The sequence below is a fragment of the Peromyscus californicus genome, unplaced genomic scaffold, assembly GCF_007827085.1.
Source record: "Peromyscus californicus insignis strain IS unplaced genomic scaffold, ASM782708v3 Scaffold_1__1_contigs__length_55948999, whole genome shotgun sequence".
NCBI classification, from domain to species: Eukaryota; Metazoa; Chordata; class Mammalia; order Rodentia; family Cricetidae; genus Peromyscus; species Peromyscus californicus.
The window spans coordinates 46,193,389-46,215,791 of NW_026294492.1; the positions used below are offsets into that span (position 1 = coordinate 46,193,389).

Here is a 22,403-nt window from a genome sequence, read left to right on the forward strand (position 1 = left end):
TGAGGAGCCTAATAGATGAATTTGAATGGACTTATATTTAAATATCTGTAAAATATCATGATTTGGTTTCTTCTAGTTTTCTGCCTAGGGATTATGATGCTAATAATTCCTAATTCTTGTATTTACTTTACTTTTCTACCTACATCTGGCAGTTATAGGAATAAAATCATTGATGTACTCTCGGGGTATTTAAGATAGACCAACTAAAGAAGTACTCCAACTGCCACACCTGACACACCCATTCAGCTCTAAGGAGCTAGATCAAGCATCACCCCAATTCTGTAATGAAAGTTAGGGTTATCTCTTCAGATGGCGTAATGATGAGAACAAGAGACACAAACTGGATAGGCAGTTCAGAGCAGAGGCCCCAAAAGCAACAGTATCAGTAATGTCCTTAATTCTTTGGTCAGGAATGCTGGAAGGGAAGTCTGCTTTCTTATCTCCCTCTAAATGATCACCCCTACTGAAAGGCTATATGTAAGGGTGAAAAACTAAAACTTCAGTCCAGACAGTAATAATCTCTTCTAGTGAACAGCTTTAGAACTAAATAGATAACGAAATGCTCATTATATCTGTCCTCCAATTTCAGCCCATCTCCTAAATAATATTAAGGCTACTTCTTCAGAGCCGGGCAGCAGCAATAAAGCCCATTAAGGGAAAACTAGTTCCTTCTAGTCAAAAGGATGAAATATCTGGCCTGGGTAGAGGCCTAACATTCCAAGCTATTCAAAATAGAAAAGTTAATCCACTTGAGCCTGTCCAGTACCCTAACCAGTGGACCATATCTCATAAAGGTAGGAACTGATAAGTATTTTGAATCCCTGCTAATGGGTTTCTCCACTCATGCAATAATCCAAATCAAGCCAAATTAATATAACCAGGTTTAATCTGAGTAAAGCATTCTTGGGTGATGGGTGTGGGGAGCATCACATGGCAGGTCTATAGACCAGAGCATAAATATCCTGTAGGCACAGTCTTGAGGAGCTCTGGGGGAGGAGCCACCACTTGGTAGGCTTTCTGGGGGGGCAGGGTTTCTAGAGGGAGGAGGGAAACTGAGGCAGAGTTTCCAACAGAACATCCCAACATTCTTAGATATATAGGTACTGGTTCAAATCTGGCTACTTCCTGCTGTCAAGGGTGATGTGGGGAGGGGGAGTCGGGAGTCAGTGGGCTCACACTCAGTGGGAGGTAGTGTTGAAGAAGCATTCAGTTAACTGACATCCTGGAGGCTTTGGGGATCTGTTTCTTGAGGAAGCAGAGAAGGCGAGTTGCTAAGAGATGGGACTAGCCATGGGGAGAGTGGAGACTGCCAGTAAGAAAGGAACAGAGATGTGCTCTGATTGTACTGACAAAGATGAATGCACAAGGCAGAGGAGCAGATAGGCCCTTCACTGGGACAATTTGGAAAACTGGAGGGTGGAGAGTCCCAGTTGTTGGACAGACCATCTATCCTGGATAAGATGCCCACTTGAGCCTGGAGTGGTGGTGGTACCAGCACTGATGTCCCAAGAGCTTGGGGGGATGGCACATCAAATCAAGGGATAATGTGTTCCAGGAATACCTGAGCCATCATATCAGCTGTTTCCATGGAGGCAGGGAGCACCTCTATCCATTCTGTAAAGGTGTTAATAAAAGTTAAGAGATAACAATGGCTTTTTATGAGTGGGCATGTGGGTGAAGTCATCTTGCCAGTCCTTGGTGTCTTCGGAGCTAGTATAGGGGCTGGTGTATCTGGATGGCCCCCTGCGAATTGGCCTTAGCACACATCTGGCAGAAGTGGACCTGTGAAATATGGGCTCAAAAATGGGTGGGGTCAAAGAGGGGCTCTGAAGACTGATATTAGTTTCCACTAGGCCAGATTCCTTGATACAGTAGCAGAACTCTTCCCAGGAACATGCAGGTGCCTATACAATAGCTGGAACAGATTTTTATCTTACTGTCATAGCAAAGGCTATGTCTGTGGGTTAAAACATTTTTCCTAGGGCCTGATTTTAGCCCAATGAAACATACCTTTGAGTCTATTCTTAGAAGACAACCAGAGAAAATTTACTGAACAAAAGAGGTTGAGCAAGTGAAGGAGGAGGAGGGAGGGAGGAGGAGTAAGGGGGAGGAACAGAGGTGAACATACCTACAGGCTTCCATACCCTTTTTAAGCTAACCTGTTTCAGAGGGGGAGGAGTTAGCATTTTAGCAGAGTTTTGTCATATGTGACTGGAGACAATACAGGAACATTCCTAGGAAGGTGGGATCACCATAAGCCATGCTAAAGAGATCTGTAGAATAATTATCCCTTTAGCAAGATGCTGTACTTTTCCTCTCCAGAATTCCTGCTCCCTAGTGCAATCCCTGCCATCCTCTCTGAGGTTCAGCTGGGTCAGGCTACCTTTCTGAGTTATGACCTGAAAAAGGTATTTTTTTTCTTTGTGTTTCTATTCCAGATACTAGTCGGACACTAAGTATGCCTTTTCTGATACCTTTGCTGCCATCTAGGTGTTTTGATAGAGTTTGTTTTCTCTGCCAGTTAAAGTATTAGAAGTCAAGAAAATTCTCAAGTGCAACAAGTAGCAACAGAAAATCTTGGACACTGCAGACAGAATCATGTAAGAGTATGGGGAGGGGGTACACACAAAAGACCCTTTGCAAAGCAGAGGGGCAGGGATGAGGAAGCTTTGAAAGGTCTTTTCTAATTTGGAGTTGTTCAGTTTGAACAAAGACAGGGAAACAGATACTTTGGGGTAAACATATCTGATTGCTGAACTTGTGGGACCTCTCCACAGGAAGGGGGCCCTACTGGCAGGAATAAAAGCCCATTTCCATCTCTATTTATAAATATAAGGGGAAAGCTAGAAGTTTGCCATCTTTATTATTTATTTGTGGTCCCTCTTTCTATTTGCCTATCAGAGATCCATCTAACTCCTAGTCTCTGGCTTTGGGGTTCCTTGCTTTTCCCATTAAGTTTCCCTCCCTGCCACGTGACTGCCTGCCTCAGTGTGGCTGACCTCCAGGTAGGCATAACTCAAATGACATGCTTTATTTTTCTTCTCTCCATTGTCCTACTCCAGCAGCTGCCATGACTTACAACTTTGCTTCCCTGGGATTTTTTTTTTATTCTAATTAAACTGCTTTAATTGGCAGAGCAAATGAACTGGTTCCTGCACCCCTAGAAGACGTTATGATTGCTACTATGTAACCGCACTTTTCATATACATTGAATAACTGTATCCTTTTGGCATATTTTTCTTTCTTGACTAAAAATCTATGGATTGAGTGAAAGGGTAGGGAAAGGTTTTTGCTATGATGCAAACTACATCATCTCAAATTTCTCAAGCGTGACAGTGGCCTGCCCTAGCTTGGCACCCCTTTTTCTATGCAGCTGTTCTAGGGACTCCTTCTCTAGAACTGTAGCTGGAATGTGATACTTGTGCCCCAATTATTAAAATCGGAGCTTACCACCATGCACAGTGTAGAGGGTGGGCTCTGACAGGTACCCAATCAGTACCGCGGAGCGCAGCACGAGCTATCCAATCAGAAGCGCCGGTTGATGGAGCGGAAGTTCCTCACCGGCCATCTTTCTACTTGCCTGCCTATTGTGGTGCTGTCCTGTCAGGTGAGGGAGTTACGGGCGGCCGTTCAGGGTCCGTGCCTGTTTGACTTCCAGCACCGGAGCATTCCTAAGAGCCTCAGGAAGCCTGGGGCTCAGACATGGTAAGTGTCCTTGCGGCCAGCTATCCAATCAGGAGTGCCGGGAGGCAGAGCGGATGTTCCTCACACGCCATCTTTCTTCCTGGCACGGTCTGGTCAGCTGAGAGGGGCGGGAACACAGTCAAGCCTCTGGCCGGGTGACAGCCGAACTCTGAAGATGTCTTGAAACGTTAAGAACCCTAGGACGCAGACGTGGTAAACGTCTGCAAGTATAGGAGTCACCGAGTCTTTCCCGGGTCGGTGCCACACTTCTGCACCCAACCCTGCTTTGGGTGCTGCGGGCATCATGGTTTCTCTGCTTTCTGTGTGGCGGACCCCAGCGGCCTACCCCAACTCTTGCAGAATTCCGTTCTCCAATCTTTACCGCAAGACCCCTCCTGAAAAGTATATATAGTTGAGCATGTTAGCACATGCCCGAAACACTGGGACATGCGAGATGATAATGAGTTGAAGGCCACTTTGGACTGAACCCCACATTCTAAGCCTACCTGAGCTAGCAGCAAGATTCCGTCAAAAAAAAAAAAAAAAAAAAAAAAAAGTGATGTAGACATTCAGTGCTTTTGGATTAGTTAACTTGGAAATTGGAAATAGATTAAGAAGCTCCATATTCTAGCCCGGTGTTCTGGTCTATTAGTATACATTATAACCCTCTTCTACAGTGATTTGTTATTTCACTTTCACTGTCTAAAAAAAATTTTTTTGAGCAAAATATTGGGAACCATATTTACTTAATTTTTGCTTACTAATTACCATAAAAATTGTCTGGGTTTGCCTGGTATAGTGACTCATGTCTTTAATCTTAGTATTCAGAAGGCAGAGACAGGTGGATCCCTGTGAGTTCAAGGCCAGACTAGTCTACAGAGGTAGTTCAAACCTGAAATTCCAACTACTCAAGAGACTAAAGAAGAAGGATGGCAAGCTCAAAGCCTGTCTAGGCTACAAGAATTCCAGGCCAGCTTGGGCAACTTAGAAAGAGCATGTTTTAAAATTAAAAATAAAAAGAGGAATTGGGGATGTACTATAGTGGCAGAGAATATTTGCCTAGAACTAGATTCAATACCTAGCACACATACAAGAAAAAGATATTTTTGAACATGAATGGAATAAATACTTGGCAGGATGTCTGGAGGACAGCATACCAAAACTATGGTGTTAACATGGGTTTGTGGTTGTTTTAAGACAGTGTCTTATTTGCTTGCCTGGAACTCACTGTGAAGACCAGGCTGAACTAGAATTCATAGAAATTTATTTGCCTCTGCCTCTTGAGTGCTGGGAATAAAGGTATATGCCACAAAACTCAGCCAAGTATTCTTTTTTGTTTGTTTGTTTTTTTTCAAGACAGGGTTTCTCTGTGTAGCTTTGCGCCTTTCCTGGAACTCACTTGGTAGCCCAGGCTGGCCTCGAACTCACAGAGATCCGCCTGGCTCTGCCTCCCAAGTGCTGGGATTAAAGGCGTATGCCACCACCGCCCGGCCAGCCAAGTATTCTTAATACCCATGTACAAATGTCTAATGTCCTCAGTCATCTGGGAAGTTAATTCATCGTTGATCATTTCTGTTACCATATCCAACACCTAACTCTATACCAGCACTTGTTTGTGTGTATTTATGAGCAGTGTGGGGTGCTTTGGACAGTCTGGCCTGGCCTGACTGTCATGATACACTAAAGATACAAAGCATACGTATAATGTATTTATTTCACTATTGTTAGTTGTTGTCATGCATGTATTAGTTGTATTAGTCATTTTTCTCTTGCTGTGATGAAACATCATGACCAAGGCAACATATAGAAGAAACATGGTTCCAGAGGAATAAGAGTACATAGTGGTCGGGAAGCACGGTAGCAGGTGGGACTCATGGAAACAAGAATAGGAAGCTGGGGGCTCATCTTTATATGCAAGCATGAAGCAGAGAGAGTGAAATGGAAATGATGGGAGGCGTTTAATTCCAAAGTCTATCCCCTATCTCCTCTAGAAAACCCATGCCACCTAAACCTTCCCAAACTACTCCACCAACTTGGTATCTAAATGCTTAAGACTATAGAGGAAATTTCTCATTCAAACCTCCACACATACATGTAGTATGTAATTCTGAGTGTGGACATGAGAGTCTGGAACTGAGCTTCCTCTTTAATTTGAAACACAACTGTCTCTTTAATATCATTTGAAGATTGGCAAGTACATTTTTGTGTTTTACTACACTTTCAATCAAATGCACCCTATTGTCACCCCATCTTTTACACGTTCTCACTAAGTACTCTGGGTTGGCCTGGAACTATGTACACTAGGCTAGCCTCAAATTCATAGAGATCCTCATAATATTCTCTTATGTCTCTCCTACCCTCATTGATCTGTTTTTTCTCAACTAGTGCCTTTCCAGTTTCTATACCACTAAAGAAAATGTCTCTTCCTCCCCTAGCAACCATTAACTACGTAGAGATCCTCAAGGAGTAGATAGGCCTCATGAGCTTTTCCTCCTTAGCTACTAGTTAATGACCTATAAGTCTTCAGAAGTCTCTCTGCCCTCCATAAAAGATGTTGATCAGCCCAATATTGTGCCTGTATTATTTTGTAGGTAACCCCAGCTGCTGTGAATTCAACTTCATGGTATCTAGATAGGAGAGAGAGAGAGAGAGAGAGAGAGAGAGAGAGAGAGAGAGAGAGAGAGAGAGAGAGATTGCAGAGGCCAGAAAAGTACATCAGGTGCCCTGCTGTATCACTCTCTCTGCCTTTTTTCTTTGAGACAAGGTCTCCCTGTACCTGAAGTGAAGCTGGGAGTTAGCAGTGTTGTCTCGGCTTCCCCACAGAACTGGACTTATAGGTACATGCTAGGATCACAACTCAGGTCCCTGTGCTTATGCAAGCATTCTTACCCACTGAGCCATCTCTCCATCCAGTAAGTAGTGATATAAACCATACCCTTCAAGCCTTGGAGTTTCTCCCAGGTTGTGAAATAGTTGTGGTTATTTGTACATTCAGTGCTGTCCCATTGTGCTTTTTCCTATGGATATAACATATTCTAGTCCACTCTGATTTCCCCCTTTGAAATACCAAAGGAAGTCACTTACCAAAGCAGTAATTGAGGTGAGCATCAGCGTGTCATTTTTTATTTGAACAATACCTTAGTGGGAAAGTGTATTGTGTTTTGAATGTAAAATATCCCCCATACTTCACATGGTTAAACACTTGATCTCTACCCAATGGTATGCTTTGGGAAGGTTGTTGAACCTTAAAGAGGTGAAGACTCACTGGATGAAGTGGAATACTGGAGGTGGGCCTGAGGCTTTATTGTATGTTGTATGGCCCACTTCCTCTTCACTCTCTGTTTCCTGAGTGTGGATGCATGTGACCACCCAGCCTCCTGCTCCTGTCACAATGCCATCTCTGTTTGCTGCTTTGTCTTCTTTGCCATGATTGACAATATTCTCTGAAACTGTGAGTCTGAGGCCAGCCTGGTATACATCAGCCAGGGATACACAGAGAAACCCTTTCTCAGAAAATAAATAAATAAATAAATAAATAAATAACAAATAACAAAAACAACAAGCAACTTGAGAGAATGGTTTATTTACTTCACAAGTCCAGGGATACACAGAGAAACCCTTTCTTAGAAAAAATAAATAAATAAATAAAAACAAAAACAACAAGCAACTTGAGAGAATGGTTTATTTACTTCACAAGTCCAGGTTACAGTTCGTTCTGCAGAAAAGGAAAGGCAGGGAACTTGAACTGGATAATCACATCATACTCTAGTCAAGAGCAGAGAGAAATGAATGTATGCATGCCTACCATTCAGCTCACTTTCATCTCTTACCCAGTCTGGGACCCAACCACAGGGACTAGCACCACTCACTTTTAGGCTAGATTTTCTCACATCAGTTAACACAACCAAGACACTCCCTCACAGACATGACCACAGAAAAACCCAATATGGTCAGTCTCGCATTGAGACTTAGTTCCCAGGTAACTATAGATTTTGTAAAGTTGACAAAGCTAACCAACACAATGCCCTTAAACAGAATATTGGCAAAAAAAAAAAAAAAAAAAAAAAGCAGTTAAGACTATACTGATGAGATTTTAATCAGAAGTGAGGACATCTGATTGGAAATGGGAAATTATCATCCTCATTACAAATGTCTAAAAGGCTGAATTATTTCTGTGTCCAAGGACAGTATGGAGAACAGAACTTCAGAGTGATGAACTGGTATATTTGGAATAAAAGGTCTCAGCTGTTGTTTGGGTTACTGCATGACTTCCATTACTAGTAAGTGAAAATGAGGACATGACTGCCCCAGGGTGTGGTTGAGGAGAAGGATTTTATTGTAGATATGAAGGAGATTTCAGTCTGAGGCATCTGGAAGGGTGCAGACTGAACCAGGCCATGAGAGGAAAAAGGAGGGAGGGGGAGATCAAGAGAGGAAGAGAAGAGAGAAAGAGAGCCAAAAGGACAAAGAGACAAAGGATGAGCCAGCAAGGAACTAAGAGGCCAAGAGAGCACATGGGAACCAAGAGAGTGTGTGGCCAGCATGGCTGGTTTATAAAGGATCAGAAGTTCGGGGAAGGGAAGGGAAGCCCAGCCCCTGGGCTGGAGAGATTTAGAATAGGGGGTGGTGTGAGAGGTGCTGGGAGGAGCCACAGTACTGAGTGAGACTTGTCCCAGGTTGTTTTTGGACCTGACAACTGGCTTCTAAGGAAATGCATAAGGAAAAAAGGGACATAAAAACTCTTACTGTAATCAAAAGGGAAATTGAAAGTAAAGATCTGGAAAATTCTCAGCCTAACTATGTAAAATATAAATATAGTATACTTTGAGAACAGCAAGTAGCGTCCAATCCACCTTACCTAGTAGATTTGGCTAGAAGGAAGCCTGGTGCTATTCATGAAAGATGTGGAAAAATGACCTTGAAGGCATTATGGAGATTTTCAAAACTCCCCTTCCCATATTTGCAAATGCATGGATTATTTTGTTCATGTTGTTTGTGGTGGTGTTTTTTGTTTGTTTGTTTGTTTTATTTTACGACAGTATCTCATATAACCCAGGCGGGCCACAAAATAATAGTACTGCTTCAGCCTTCTGAGTGCTGAGATTATAGGGATGTCATGCCCTTGATGCAGAAAAATTTAACATGGGGGGAAGGGGTTAACGATACCAGCTAACCTTGAGACTAAGGCCACCATAAGTCTGTTTCTTCCTGCTGTACTTGAGTCAGTGCTTACCTTCTGTCTACTGATGAGAAATCACAAACAAATCTCAAACTGTATGTTTCTAATACTCCAGGTCTCCAGAGTGTAGAAGCTGGAGAAAAGGGTAGACTTCTCCATGTATATTCCAAGAAATCTCTCCAGCGTTCCTAAGGCCAAGGCAAAATTGTATGGTAGGAACAGAGCTATCAGAAAGACTCTCATTCCTAAGGCCCAGGCAACTTGTAGAGTTGAAGCTGTTGCAGTCTTCAACAGTACAGTGCATGCATGGGTGGTCCGTGGAAGAATGATCACCATTGATAACCCAGAGATATGGAGCCACCAGCATGCAGCCATGCAACACAGTTCTGTGACAGACACAAGGATATTTGCTCAATGCATGACAACTAAAGCATTTGCTTCACCTCCCAAAGGGTTCCCAACAAGTCTATCCAAGTTTTGTGGGCTTCGAGCATGGCCAGTATCTTCTGGTCAAACTGTCCCAGTGTGGCCAGCAAGTTCAGCTAACTTTCTTTTAATATTTCCTTGCTTGCAATATAGATTCTGCAGTTTCAGTCCAACTGGTATCTGAAAACATTAAATGAAAATTTCTAGAGGTAAATATTAATAACTTTTAAGTTGTAGGTAGTTCTGAGTAATGTCATGAAATATACAGTAATGCAAGTCCAACATTCGCCTCATATAATCTCATTATATAGCAGCTATGTGACATCATATCAGCCCAAGAAGAAAGATGAATGCACTGTACTGTGACATATTGAGACAGAAAGAAACTGCTATAGTTCTGTTTCCCTATTATATATTGTTGTAGATCTCTTCTTGTGCCTAGTTAGCAAATTAAAGTTTCTCGTATGTATAAGTAGAAAAAAACATATATTAGGCTAACTGCTAGCCACTGTTTTCATGTTCCACTGCAGGTCTTAGGACATATCTCCTTCAGATGCTGGCCACTACTATTCCTTTATTTTCTTTTTTCTTATTTATATTTTTTACAATTTCATTTTTGTATATTTTAATCTTTTTCACCCACCATTAGGTCATCCCCATCCCACTTCTGCTGAACCCTGGTTTCAGCAAGTTCCACTACAACTCTGTTTTATTTTTTGTGTTTGTTTGTGACCTTATGACCTTAATTATGGTTACTTGAATGTACATGGGTGAGAGTTATTTTCTGAAGCATGGGCAATGTCTCAGAAGATAATGATTCTTTCTTCCCCAGCAAACCATTAATTCCTCATAGTTCCTCTAGAAGGGTGGGGCCTAATTCTGGAATGTTGAGAGGCCCCATTTTCTGCAAGTCTTGTGCAGATAACTACACTGCTGTGAGTTCATGAGCTCAACAGCTGTATCATGTCCAGAAGACAGTATTCACAATATTACTTCCCATCCTCCAATACTTGTATTCTTTCTATCCTTTCGTGATGTTCTCCAAGCCTTGGATGGGTGACACAGAATCCTGTTAAGGGGTGAGCATTCAAGAGTCACTTATTCTCAGTACGTAGACCACTTAGAAGTGTCTGTATTAAACATCACCCACTGCAAACAGAAGCTTGTCTGGCCAGCGATAATCTTCTCTGACTGCATCACTAATCTCTGAGTATAAACGTAAATATTTATAGGACAGCTTGACATTATATCCATATAACAAAACAACAGAGCAGTTCTCCTTCAGGGCCCATGACCTCCCCACCCATGGACTTTTGAGCAAGTTTACACTATCACACATTGAGTCCCTTCCTGGAAAGAGGTCTTAAATGAAATCAGAAACTTGTTTGTTATAACCATACCTTCCATTCAACTCTTACACCAAGGACACATCTTGACTGACCAGTCGATATTGTAGATTACGGGATTCACGACTGGCTAGGACACTTTGCTCTCAGCTGCTAAGTTCTGGCTTGATTTTTTTCTGGGGTTTGGTTGGTTGGTTGGTTGGTTTTTGCAACCAAATGGTGTGTTGTCGTCAGCATTAGAGTCCTACCATTTAGTTCTAATGGTCAACCAGAAGCAGGCCTCAGGCCAGCTAGAAACCTAGAAAGCAGGTATAAGATGTGCCTAAGTTTGTGGGAACTGTCAGTTCATGAGTGCTGGTGGGCGGGGCGGAAGTTCTTTACCCGCCATCTTTCTTTCTGGCGCCGGCCATAGTAGCACAGAGGTTCTGTCAGCTAAGGAAGTCTTGTGGGTCTCAGCCTCGGTAGCAGGGAGAGCTTCTACCCCAGGAGCCGTGAGGCCGCAGGAGGCCCCCGGCGGAGACATGGTGAGCGTGAGGCGGGTATGTGAGGTGGGCGGTTCTGCCCGACACTGCTGGCACACTGGAGCTCGCGGGAGCATTCAGTCCCTCTGCTCTCTGGACGATGGGACTCCCGTTGTACTGAGACTAGGTGAGCGGGACTCAGCTGCACTGAGACCAGGTTTCCTGTCTACAGCTCAGCCCACGCTATGCCAGATTCCCTCACATTATGGTGACAGCCATAGGGTCCTGGAGGAAGCTTTTGCCTTTATGTGGGACCGTGGGTGGGAGCTGCTGCGGTGCTGGGTCCCCATCTCTGTGTTCTGTGGCAGTAGTTTTATGGCGAGTCTTTCCAATTCCTGGGAAAGGACATCTGAACTCTATGACCTTCCCCATGCAGCTCAATACTGTATGGAAAATAAATCTCCATGTATCCAGGCGTTTCCTCATACTGCCCAACTCATTAGAAAGAATCCAATGTAACTGTGCTGTTGGAGTAGGAGAAAACTTGCTCTCCTCTCTGACGTCATTGTTATTGTCCTTTGACCGTTCTTTCTTTTTTTTGGGGGGGGGGGGGCGGGGGGCGGGTTTTCGAGACAGGGTTTCTCTGTGTAGCTTTGTGCCTTTCCTGGAACTCACTCTGTAGCCCAGGCTGACCGTTCTTTCGTTGACAGTGGTTTTAAGATTACATCCTAATTGGAGGAAGACTTGATTGTAAAAAGTATTGCAATAGCATTAAGTCCCAGCTCTTAAATCCTCCGTGCATTCCAGTAATTAGGCAGAAGGGAGCTTAACGTTACTATTTCCAAATAAATTGGAGTAGAAAAAGTGAAAGGGGAGGGATGAGGCACTTTCCCCTTAGGTCATCCTGTTCTTTGGGTGACTGTCATGGAAAGGTGGTTTGCTGATTTTTGCTGAGAGTGGGTCGGAGATAGCAGATGTGAAAGAAGAAGCTTGGTTGGAGAAAGAACAAATCATTCCAGAAAGTTTGCTTAATAAGTATTTTGTTTTCTCTGTTCAACTCAACCATATATTTTTGGGACATGTGAGCATTTGGGTTTTTCTTTTTTAAAATTTTGTTTATGTGTATGAGTGTTTTGCCTGTGTATGTGTATGTGCACTACATGTGCACCTGGTGATCACAGAGACCAGAAGATCCTCGTGGGACTAGAGTTACAAAGATGGTTATGAGCTGCCTTGTGGGTGCTGGGACTCAAACTCAGTTCCTCTGGAAGAGAAGCCAGTACTCTTAACAACTGAGCCATCTCTCAAGCATATGACAAATGGGCATTTGTACGGTTTTTGTCTGGACTGGTCATAGATTTAAAGGGTCAGGCCTGGAAGTAACATCATCTAAATGTAAGGGAGGGAAATGTTTCTAAAGTACAGAAAGTATTGTGAGAGGGAAGGTCAGTAATTGCTGTTTTCCAGGATTACATGTTTGGGTAAAACTCATCAACTTCAGCCATTTCTCTTTTCTACCGGGCAAGTGGCATGCAGTATAGTCAGAGTATGATTTGTACCTTGTCCGAATGTCTGTATTGAGCAGTCTGAGGGAAAATTACCTCAAGAAAAGGATCATTTTCGCAGTGTATTTATGAATAATCTTAAAAGTCTGTTAGTGTCCCAGATTCTATCTAGGACATAGTAATGTCTTTGGATTGTTTTTCTTTTCTTTTTATTTTTTTAATTAATATTTTTCTGAGACGGGGTCTCACTATGTATTCTTGGCTGGCTGACCTGGAACTCATTATGTAGATCAGGAGGTCTGGATCTCATGGCAGTCTACCTACCTCCTGAGTGCTGGGATTTAAAAGCATGCACGCATCTTTTCTTCTTAGCTAAACCTTTCAGGCAACATTTGACCTCATGCTAATGAGACACTTAGAGTACCACCCTTTGATCACTTTAGGATGAGGACAGGGATCAGACAGAGTAAACAGGTACTTTGGACTATTATCTGCAGTGGAAACGGTGTAGTGGAATTGAGCCATAAGCCTGTCAGGATTTTTTTAAATTCATTTATTCATTTATTTATATTTTAAGTATATAAGTATGCATGTATATATGTATGTATGTCACATGTGAGGCCATTGCCCACAGTGGCATCAGATCACCTGGAACTGGAGTTATGGTTGTGGGGCACCATGTGGGTGCTGGGAACCAAACCTGGGTCTTCCTTAAGAGCAGCAAGTGCTCTTAACCACTGAACTCTCTCTCTCTTATCACTGCAACCCTTAACATTACTCTCTCTCTCTCTTTCTCTCTCTCTCTCTCTCTCTCTCTCTCTCTCTCTCTCTCTCTCTCTCTCTTTTCTCTCTCTCTCTCTCTCTCTCTCTCTCTCTCTCTCTCTCTCGCTCTCGCTCTCGCTCTCGCTCTCGCTCTAGCTCTGTGTGTGTGTATAAGCATATGTGTCACAACATTCATAGGTCAGAGGACCATGTTCAGGGAGTTTGTTCTCTTCTTCCACTATGTGGGTTCCATGGTTCCAACTTAGATCTTTTAGACTTAGGGGCAGGCCTCTTTACACCTACTGAGCCACCTTATTGGTTGGAACTTCTCGGGATTGTGCCAAGTGTAGCTGTCAGAATTGAATTGTAGGACATCTTACTGGTATTGGAGAATCTGTTAATGACACTGATGTCATAAAATGCCAGCACAATTGAGAATCCTCATCTGTGTGTGTTTGGCCACTCCTCTGAATTGATTTTGTACAGGAAAGAAGCTATTAACACTGAGAAGTGGGGGAAGTTGGGTGCAGTTTCCAGAATGAAGTTTCCTAGATGCTCAGGGTTTCATGATTTACTAGAAGTGAAGCACCCTGGTCTACACCTATGTAGTGACCATGGTTTCTTTTTTTTTTTTTTTTTTTTTAAAGATTTATTTATTAATTATGTATACAATGTTCTGCCTGCGTGTACGCCTGCAGGCCAGAAGAGGGCACCAGATCTCTTTACAGATGGTTGTGAGCCACCATATGGTTGCTGGGAATTGAACTCAGGACCTCTGGAAGAACAGTCAGTGCTCTTAACTGCTGAGCCATCTCTCCAGCCCCCATGGTTTCTTTTTTGTTTTGTTTTCTTTTAGTTTTTTTGTTTGTTTTTCAAGAGGGTCCTTGCTGTCCTAGAACTCACTGTATAGACCAGGCTAACCTTGAACTCAGAAATCCACCTGCCTCTGCCTCTGAAGTGCTGGGATTAAAGGCATGCATCACCACTGCCCAGCCAGTGACCATGGTTTCTAAGCTTAGAGATGGGTTCATCCTTGTGAACTGGGGGTGAAACAGGCTATTTCTCTGATCTCATCTTTTGTTTTCCTTGTAGAATTGTGTTTCTATAGAGTAACAGTTTACAATAACATCTTTTTAATTTCTTTCATGATTTGAGTATAAAATGGTGATATATAAGCCTATGTGTGGGCACACACTTACAAACCATGCATTTAGAAAGTGGAGGCAGAAATGTTGTCATGAGGCTGAGGACAGTTTTATCTACATAGTAAAGTCAAGTTCAGCAAGTGCTCCAGAGCAAGACCTTGTCTCAATACTCTCTCCTGTACTTCCCCCCACAAAAAGTGGGTGATGTTCTTGGTAAGATCCTGAGTGGATAGAAAGCTGGGGTCTGAAGAAGTAAGGAAATCAGAGGATAGAGGATGTTTGTGAAGGCAATTCTCCCCTCCTACCTTCACAGAGGTATAGACATTAAATTCAGTTCACCAGGTTTTCTTGGCAAGCACTTTCATCTGCTGAACCATCTTTATAGTCCAAGGAAATCCGCCCCACTCCCCACCCCCACCACACCCCCTGCCCTGAGACAGGATTTTTTTGGTAGCCTTGGCTGTCCTAGAAATGAGCTCGGTAGACCAGGCTGGCCTCAAACTCAGAGATCCACCAGCCTCTGCCTCCCAGATGCTGGGATTTAAGGCATGTTCCACCACCACCTGCCTCCAAGGGATTCCTTAAAATAAGGTTAATAATCACTTTGAATGACAGCATGTATATTCCCATGCAGTCACCCTGCTGGTGAATAAATAGGCCATGGTCATTTCCAGAGACTCACTTTGATTTCCTTCCGCTCCTTACATAGAGTTTACTAATGCAGGGATTTCTCTTTTTCTTTTCTATTTTTCCTTTTAAACAGTTTTACAAACTGTCACTAGCCACATTTCATTTGGTTTCACCTCCTTTGAATTTTGTATGAAATAATAGTGCAGTTAATACGGTTTTAACAATCGTGGTTTCTTTGTTAAAGTCTCTAGCAGTTATGTTGGTATTGGGAGCTAAATTTATAATAAAACCAGCTCACTCCATTTCTCTGCTTGTTATATTGGGCTTGTTCTGTATTTATTTTGGTGCTTATTTGTGTTTATTTGGTGATGGTCATAATATTATTTTGTTCCTCTGCATTTTTTTTCCTTACACAGTGGGAAATGTAGGTGATTTCTCAACTATGAGTAGATTCAAATTTAGCAGGAAATTTTGTAGTTTAATTTATCATTTCATTTTCATAGATGTGTATTGTGTGATTTGACAACACTTCAGATAATCTACTTAATTGTCTAGTATTAAACATAATAGTGAGGCCAGGCAGTGGTGGCGCATGCCTTTAATCCCAGCACTCAGTTATACTGGTCTCAGAATGCTTCTGTTGGCCTTTACCTCAGGACAAAACTGTGGCTCTCCATTGTTATCTCCTTCAGCTCCTGTTTTCCCTTTGCCCTCTTGTCTTGACTTTAGTGAGCTTCAGGCAGCACTGTGTAGCCCTCTCTTCTCCAAGAATTGGAGCAGGGAATTTCTGTTGATTTTTAAGGGGTTATGAGGGGGATGAGACTTACCTGTTCCTTATCACCCTTCCTTCTTTTCTTCCTTGCCTTATGTTTTCTCAGCACATTGATATGACCATAGGATTTTTATTCTTTGTAAAGATTTATTTTCATTATTATTATTTTGGGGTGGGGGTTGGAGACAGTGTTTCTCTCTGTAGCCCTGGCTGTCCCAGAACTGGCTATGTAGGCCAGGCTGTCCTCAAACTTAGAAATTTACCTGCCTCTGCATCCTGAGTGATGGGATCAAAAGCTTATGCCACCACACCTGGCTTTATTTTTAGAGTGTGTGTGTGTGTGTGTGTGTGTGTGTGTGTGTGTGTGTGTGTGGTGTTTGTCTGTATATGGGTTCAGGGCCTGCTGAGGCAAGAGGTGTTGGGCCCCTTGGAGCTGGAGTTACAGGCAGTTGTTTGCTGCCCAATATAGGTACCAGAAACTGAACTTGAGTGCTGTGCAAGACTAAAGTGAGCTCTTAACTGCTGAGCTATCTCTTCATCCCTAGATTTTTATTCTTTAGCTTGTTGAGATGATGGACTATATTCTTGGTTTTTAAATATTTTACATGTTTACAATAACTCCAAGTTAGTTATTGGGTATAATTCTCTATATATATTAAAAAATGGAATTTACTATTTATTTTTTCATCTTTTTATCTGGAGAAATTTATGGGTTTGTATTTCTTGTGCCAGCTTCCTGGTTTTGTTTTTTTAATTTATGGATTTTGGAAACAGGGTTTCTCTATGTAACAGCTTTGGCTCTCCTGGAATTCACTTTGTAGACCAGGCTGGCCTTGAACTCACAAATATCTACCTACCTCTGCCTCCCAAGTGCTGAGATTAAAGGTGTGCACCACTATACTAGGCTTTATGACTTTTTTTCATTTTGGTTTTTATATAATAGTAATATGGATCTCTAAATAACATGAATTAGTGTTACTGCTACTTAGATATTGTGGAAGAGATTATATATGTTTGATGTCATATTTTCATTCATTAAATGCTAAGTAGAATAAATCATTGAGAACATGTGAGGCTTATCCTTCCTGCTTTGGACAGTTATTTATTACTGCAGTGCCCTTTTCATAAGCTCCACTAATACCTTATGTGAGCTTTTGTAGTGTTTCTTCCCAGAATTAGTTTCTTTCATTCAAGTTATTAAAATTGAGGATGGAATGGTTCTTAACACTACTCTCTGGTTCTTTTAACGTCTATGGTATTAGTAGGGGCATAATTTTCGTTCTTGTTGTTAGTGATTTGTATGTTGTCTTTATTATTATTAATATTATCTGAGACAGTATTTCACTATGTAGCCTGAGCTGACCTCACACTCACAGCAGTCCTCCTTCCTTAGCTTACAAGAGTGCTAAGATGATGTGTGAAACATTGTGCCCAACTTGTGTTGTCTTTTATTTAGCTTATCTAAATAAGATTTCTATATTGTGAATAATTCCAAAGAATCTGCTTTTAGTTTTGGTAATTTCCTCTATTGATTTGGAAATTATGATTTCATCTATATATTCAGTTGTTATTTTCCTCTCCTTTATTAAAGATTATCTTGTTTCTATTTCGCTGATTTTTGGAAGTGAATGTTAAAAGATTGAATTGAGATCTTTTTTTAGTGTATACATTGACTACTTTGTTTTGTTTGAGATAGGGTCTCACTGTATAACTCTGGCTGTCCTAGAACTCACTCTGCAGACCAGCCTGGCCTCAACCGAACAGAGATCCACCTACCTCTGCCTCCCAAGTGCTAGGGTTAAAGGAGTGCACCACTATTGCCAGTTTTGTATTCAAGACTTTTAATTCACATTGCTTTTTCTGCATCCTAGAAATGGTGTTTAAATAATACCTTAGGAATCTGTAATACTGATGCAGTAGTTCATGAATTCCTTTAGGTTATATTTATCTTATGTATATAGCAAAATTGATTGACAAGTGTATATGTGCATTCGCGTGCGCGTGCATGCACATAGTGTTTTGTGTTGATTTGATTTGCTTCCCCCTGCCACCCCGGGATTTGAATTACATCTGTGTATGTATTCCTGGCCTATAGAATTTCTGCTAAGGAATCTGCTGCTGTTGTAATAACTTTGTCTTTAAATGTGCTTGTCACTGTTCTCTCTTGCAGATTTTAATATTCTTTCTTTGAACTGTACTCTGATAATTTAACTGTAATGTGTTGATTCTTTTCTGTTCCGTGTCTGTTTTTCTAAATATCTCTAGTGCCTGAGTGTGTATGTTATTTCCAAAATCTAGGCAATTTTCTGCTATGTTTCATAAGTAAGCTTCAATCTTTTGGATTTTTTCATGTGTATGAGTGTTTTGCTAAAAGTGTGTTTGTAGCATGCCTGTCTGTGTAACACTGTAATGGTTAACATTACATTTAAGGTTTTAATTACTATGTGCATGCCTGGTACCCCCCAGAAGCTAGATGAGGGTGTTGGATCCCCTGTGACTAGAGTTGCAGATAGTTGTCAGCTGGGAATCCAATGTGGTTCTATATGAAAGCAGAAGAAACTTATTTTAAAAGATACTGCTGGGCTAGAGAGATAGCTCAGCAATTAAAAGCATATCCTGCTTTTGCAGAGGACTCATTTGGTTCCCATATCCATTAACCCTAGCTGCTCCAGAATCTGAGGAATAAATGATGCATGTTCAAACCCAGTGTGGCTTACAGAGTGAGTTTAGGTCAACTTATATATTTTGGTGAGACCTTGACTTAAATAAAAAGTAAAAAGAGGGTCATGGGTACAACTCAGTGGTAGAATGCTTCTTCTGCATGTATGAAGCCCTTGGTTTAAATGCCAGTAGAGGGGGGAAAAAAACTCAGTAAATAAAGAATAGTAAAAAGTAGAATGAAGAAGGAAAATAGAAATAAAACAGTTGGATGAGAGGAAGGGCTTGGAGATTTAGCTCTTTGATAGAGTTTATTCCCAACATCACAAAAGAAAGGAAACGCTGAAAAATGACAAAGGAAAGAGAAATTCCTATTAAAGACTAAAAAAAAGGAAGTGATTTTAAGATCTATTTTTTATTTATATGTATGTATTTGTCAGCATGTTTGTATGTACACATTTGTGCAAATGCCTGTGGAGGCCAAAGAGGGTGTCAGAATCTCTGGACCTGAAGTTATAGGTGGTTGTGACCTTCCAATATAGATGCAGAGAACCAAACTCATTCTCCTCAAGAGCAGGAGGTACTCTAACCACTGTGGAATCTCTGCAGCCCCAAAATTATTTACTTTATTAAGAAAAAAAAAACTAATGAGATATAAACATAATAAAAAAATAGGATAGGTGCTGGAGAGATGGCTCAGCAGATAAGACCACATACTGCTCTTGCAGAAGACTCATTTGATTCCCATATGCACGTTAGATATCTCCAAATGGCCTGAGACTCCAGTTCCAGTGGAGTCCTATTTCTCTAGCCTCCTTAGGCACCTGCACTCAAATGCATGTGCCCCTCCACGTACGAGTGTGTGTGTGTGTGTGTGTGTGTGTGTGTGTGTGTGTGTGTGTGTGTGTGTTGTGCACACAACACACAAACAATTAAAAATAAAGTAAGGTTTTTGTTTTGTTTTGTTTTGTTTTTAAATGGGATAGACAGAGACCTAATGCAGTGACAGATAGGCGTTACCACCAGACTCCAGGGTGAGGTCCTATTCTCTGGATTCCACCTAAGGCAGGTGGGTTACTACTCACCACTCCTGTTTCCAATCCACACTATTTTACTTCCTCCAGTGGGGCACTAAAGAACTAGCCTTGCCCCTTCTTCTTTTGCTCCTCCCTGCCCTCCCCCCAGGTTCTGGTTCCATCTTTTCCTCTGTTCACAAACTACCTCTGGACAGTTGAATTGTTTTTTGTCCCATGCTCATTCTTAGATACCACCATTGCTTCTGCCGCAAGCAACAAATGTTTATCCTCCTGTTCTGACTGCATTCTCCTCTCCGACACTTCAGGGAAGGGGGCCTGGGGAGCAGCAAGCTGGTTACTACCCACCCCAGGGAAGATGGGGCTCTGCCACTTTAATACTGGAGCAGAGTAGTGAGAAGGGCCCACTTTGATGGGAAAAGTATATACGGACCACCTTCTCCCCTTGTTCTGGGGGGGCGGCTGGTATTTGTCCCACCTAGGGCTCGCCATATTTGCAGTTACTTGAATAAAAAAAGTAACCTTTTCTGGGCAGGGTGTGGGGTGTGGAGAGTTACCTTGAACTCATTGAGTTCCATCTAAAATTTGTGACACTATTCCTATTATTTCATTGTTTTGGGCACTATCCATTTTTCTTAAGTAATGTTATTACCTTAGTAAATTACTCTCTGGAATTCCTGTGGTTACTTTTTAAGAAACCAGGTGTAACTGGTTTTCTCTTAGTGCGGGCACAATAAATATATTGAACTCCATAAATAACAGGTTACGACAAAAAGTGATAAATACCATCAGACTAGCTCAATAAAGATTCATCTTCCAGATGACACTTTGAGGATGATCAAATAGTCTCCCTCTGGTGAACATACTGGAAATTTTCAAGCATTTAGAGGGAAAGCAGGAATTAAGCTAATAGCACATTGTGTACAGAAACTCTATGGGAATATTTTAACTCCCAACCTCTGCTGAGATCCACCCCAAGAGCAAAAACCAGCAAAACTCAAATCAAATCTAGAAACCAGCAAAAATCAAACTTTGGTTTCAGTCATTTCTAAGACTATGTGGACTGAGTAAGGATAGCTAGTGTTAGCTATGTGTGTACTAAATGGCAGGACTGTTGTGATAATCCATGTATATCAAGTACAGATGGGTCCAGTAACATAATTGGTGTTCCTGTTGCTGCCCTGTTATTTATTTAAAAGAGTTCCAATTCAATACAGGAATTGCTGGGTAAGAGGGAGAGAGTATGTATGGTGAAAAAGAGTGTCATGACCTTTGAAGGACACAGCACCCTGTGAACTTCATACAGAGTGCATCTACATTGCAATGCTATGAATCTTACTCTTCCTCCTGATGTGGGATGTTTTAGGACTGTCTAACTTTTGAGGATGTGGCTGTGAACTTCACCTTGGAGGAATGGGATTTGTTGAATCCTTCCCAGAAGCAACTCTACACAGATGTGATGCAGGAAACCTTCAAAAACCTTGTTGCTATAGGTAAGGATGAGGTTATTTCCTCACTTAACAATGAGAGAACAAATTTGTCTTACCAGTGCTGTTCAGTGAATACCAAGGGTGACACGTGGTGAATATACCAGGCATAGATAAGTTGTATCATGAACTTACAGAAGTTAATATTATAGACTTCATAATGATTTTTTCTGGCTCTGCATTTTAGGGCAAACTGAGGAAGGCCTGAGGATTGAAGATGATGAACATTTTAGGAGAAACCTAAGGTAATCTGTCCCTCCAAATAAGAAGAATGTTGCTCAAGCATATGGGAATCAAAGGTAGAGAGATTGCTCAATAGTTAATAGCCCTGGTTGTTCTTTTAGAGGACCAGGATTAGACTGTCAACACCCACCCACATGGTGGTTCATAACCATCTATAATTCCAGTCCCAGGAGATTGGACACCTTCTTCTCACCTCCTCAGGCACTGTATGTAGGTGTTACACAGACAGACAAGTAAAGCACTTGTACACAGAGGGAAATTTTTCAAGAATATAGAAATGACTAGAAATTTTAAAAATAGGTCAACCAAACAAATATGCCCAACTTCAAAATAATTTTATCTCAAATAATTTTATAAAATTTCATAGAGGATTGGTGACATGTAATACACCATCAAGATGATAAGTTGACTTTCTGATAATCTATTATACACAAAATTGGTTTCAAGTTCAAAATTATTGGAAGTTATGTGGTCTGGACAGATAGATGGGTCAAGTGGTAAGAACACTTGCTGTGTAAGCATTAATACTTGAATTCAGTGATCCCCAGCACACACATTTAAAAAAAAAAAGTGGAAACTGGACTATCCCTGGGGCTTCCTGGCTATCAGCCTAGCTGGGAGGGTGAGAAAGATAGCATGAGTTTCAGATTCAATAAAACATCCCTGTATCAAGGGGATAAGATTGAAAGTTGTAAAAGAGGATACCTGGTATTCTCACTTGACTTTCTAATGCGCATATGCACACACATACATACATTTATCATATAACTCACAATAAGGACCATGAGATGGCTCAGTAGGGAAAAGTGCTTGCCACCAAGCCTAATGACCTGGGTTCCTTCCTCGGAACACATACGGTGAATCAAGAGAAGCAGCTCTTGCAGGTTATCCTATGATATCTACATTGAGGTAGTGGAACATGCATACTCACTCACCCATAACCACACACACACACACACACACACACACACACACACACACACAATAGATAGATAGATAGATAGATAGATAGATAGATAGATAGATAGATAGATAAATAGATGTAGGGGGTTGAGGATTAAGATCACCAGT

The 22,403-nt window shown here is 41.6% G+C and overlaps 1 protein-coding gene across 4 annotated transcripts in view; it reads left to right on the forward strand.

Annotated features, from left to right (window-relative positions):
• Positions 1–22,403, forward strand: part of LOC128115682 (zinc finger protein 136-like) — a 58,303-nt gene that overhangs the window by 21,158 nt on the left and 14,742 nt on the right. The window contains exons 1-3 of one of the 4 annotated variants that reach the window (XM_052746657.1): positions 3,551–3,705; positions 20,969–21,095; positions 21,277–21,334. In XM_052746657.1, coding sequence (XP_052602617.1) covers positions 3,703–3,705; positions 20,969–21,095; positions 21,277–21,334 — 188 coding nt within the window. In that variant the 5' untranslated portion in view covers positions 3,551–3,702. The other 3 variants (XM_052746656.1, XM_052746659.1, XM_052746658.1) reach the window with 3 other exon arrangements.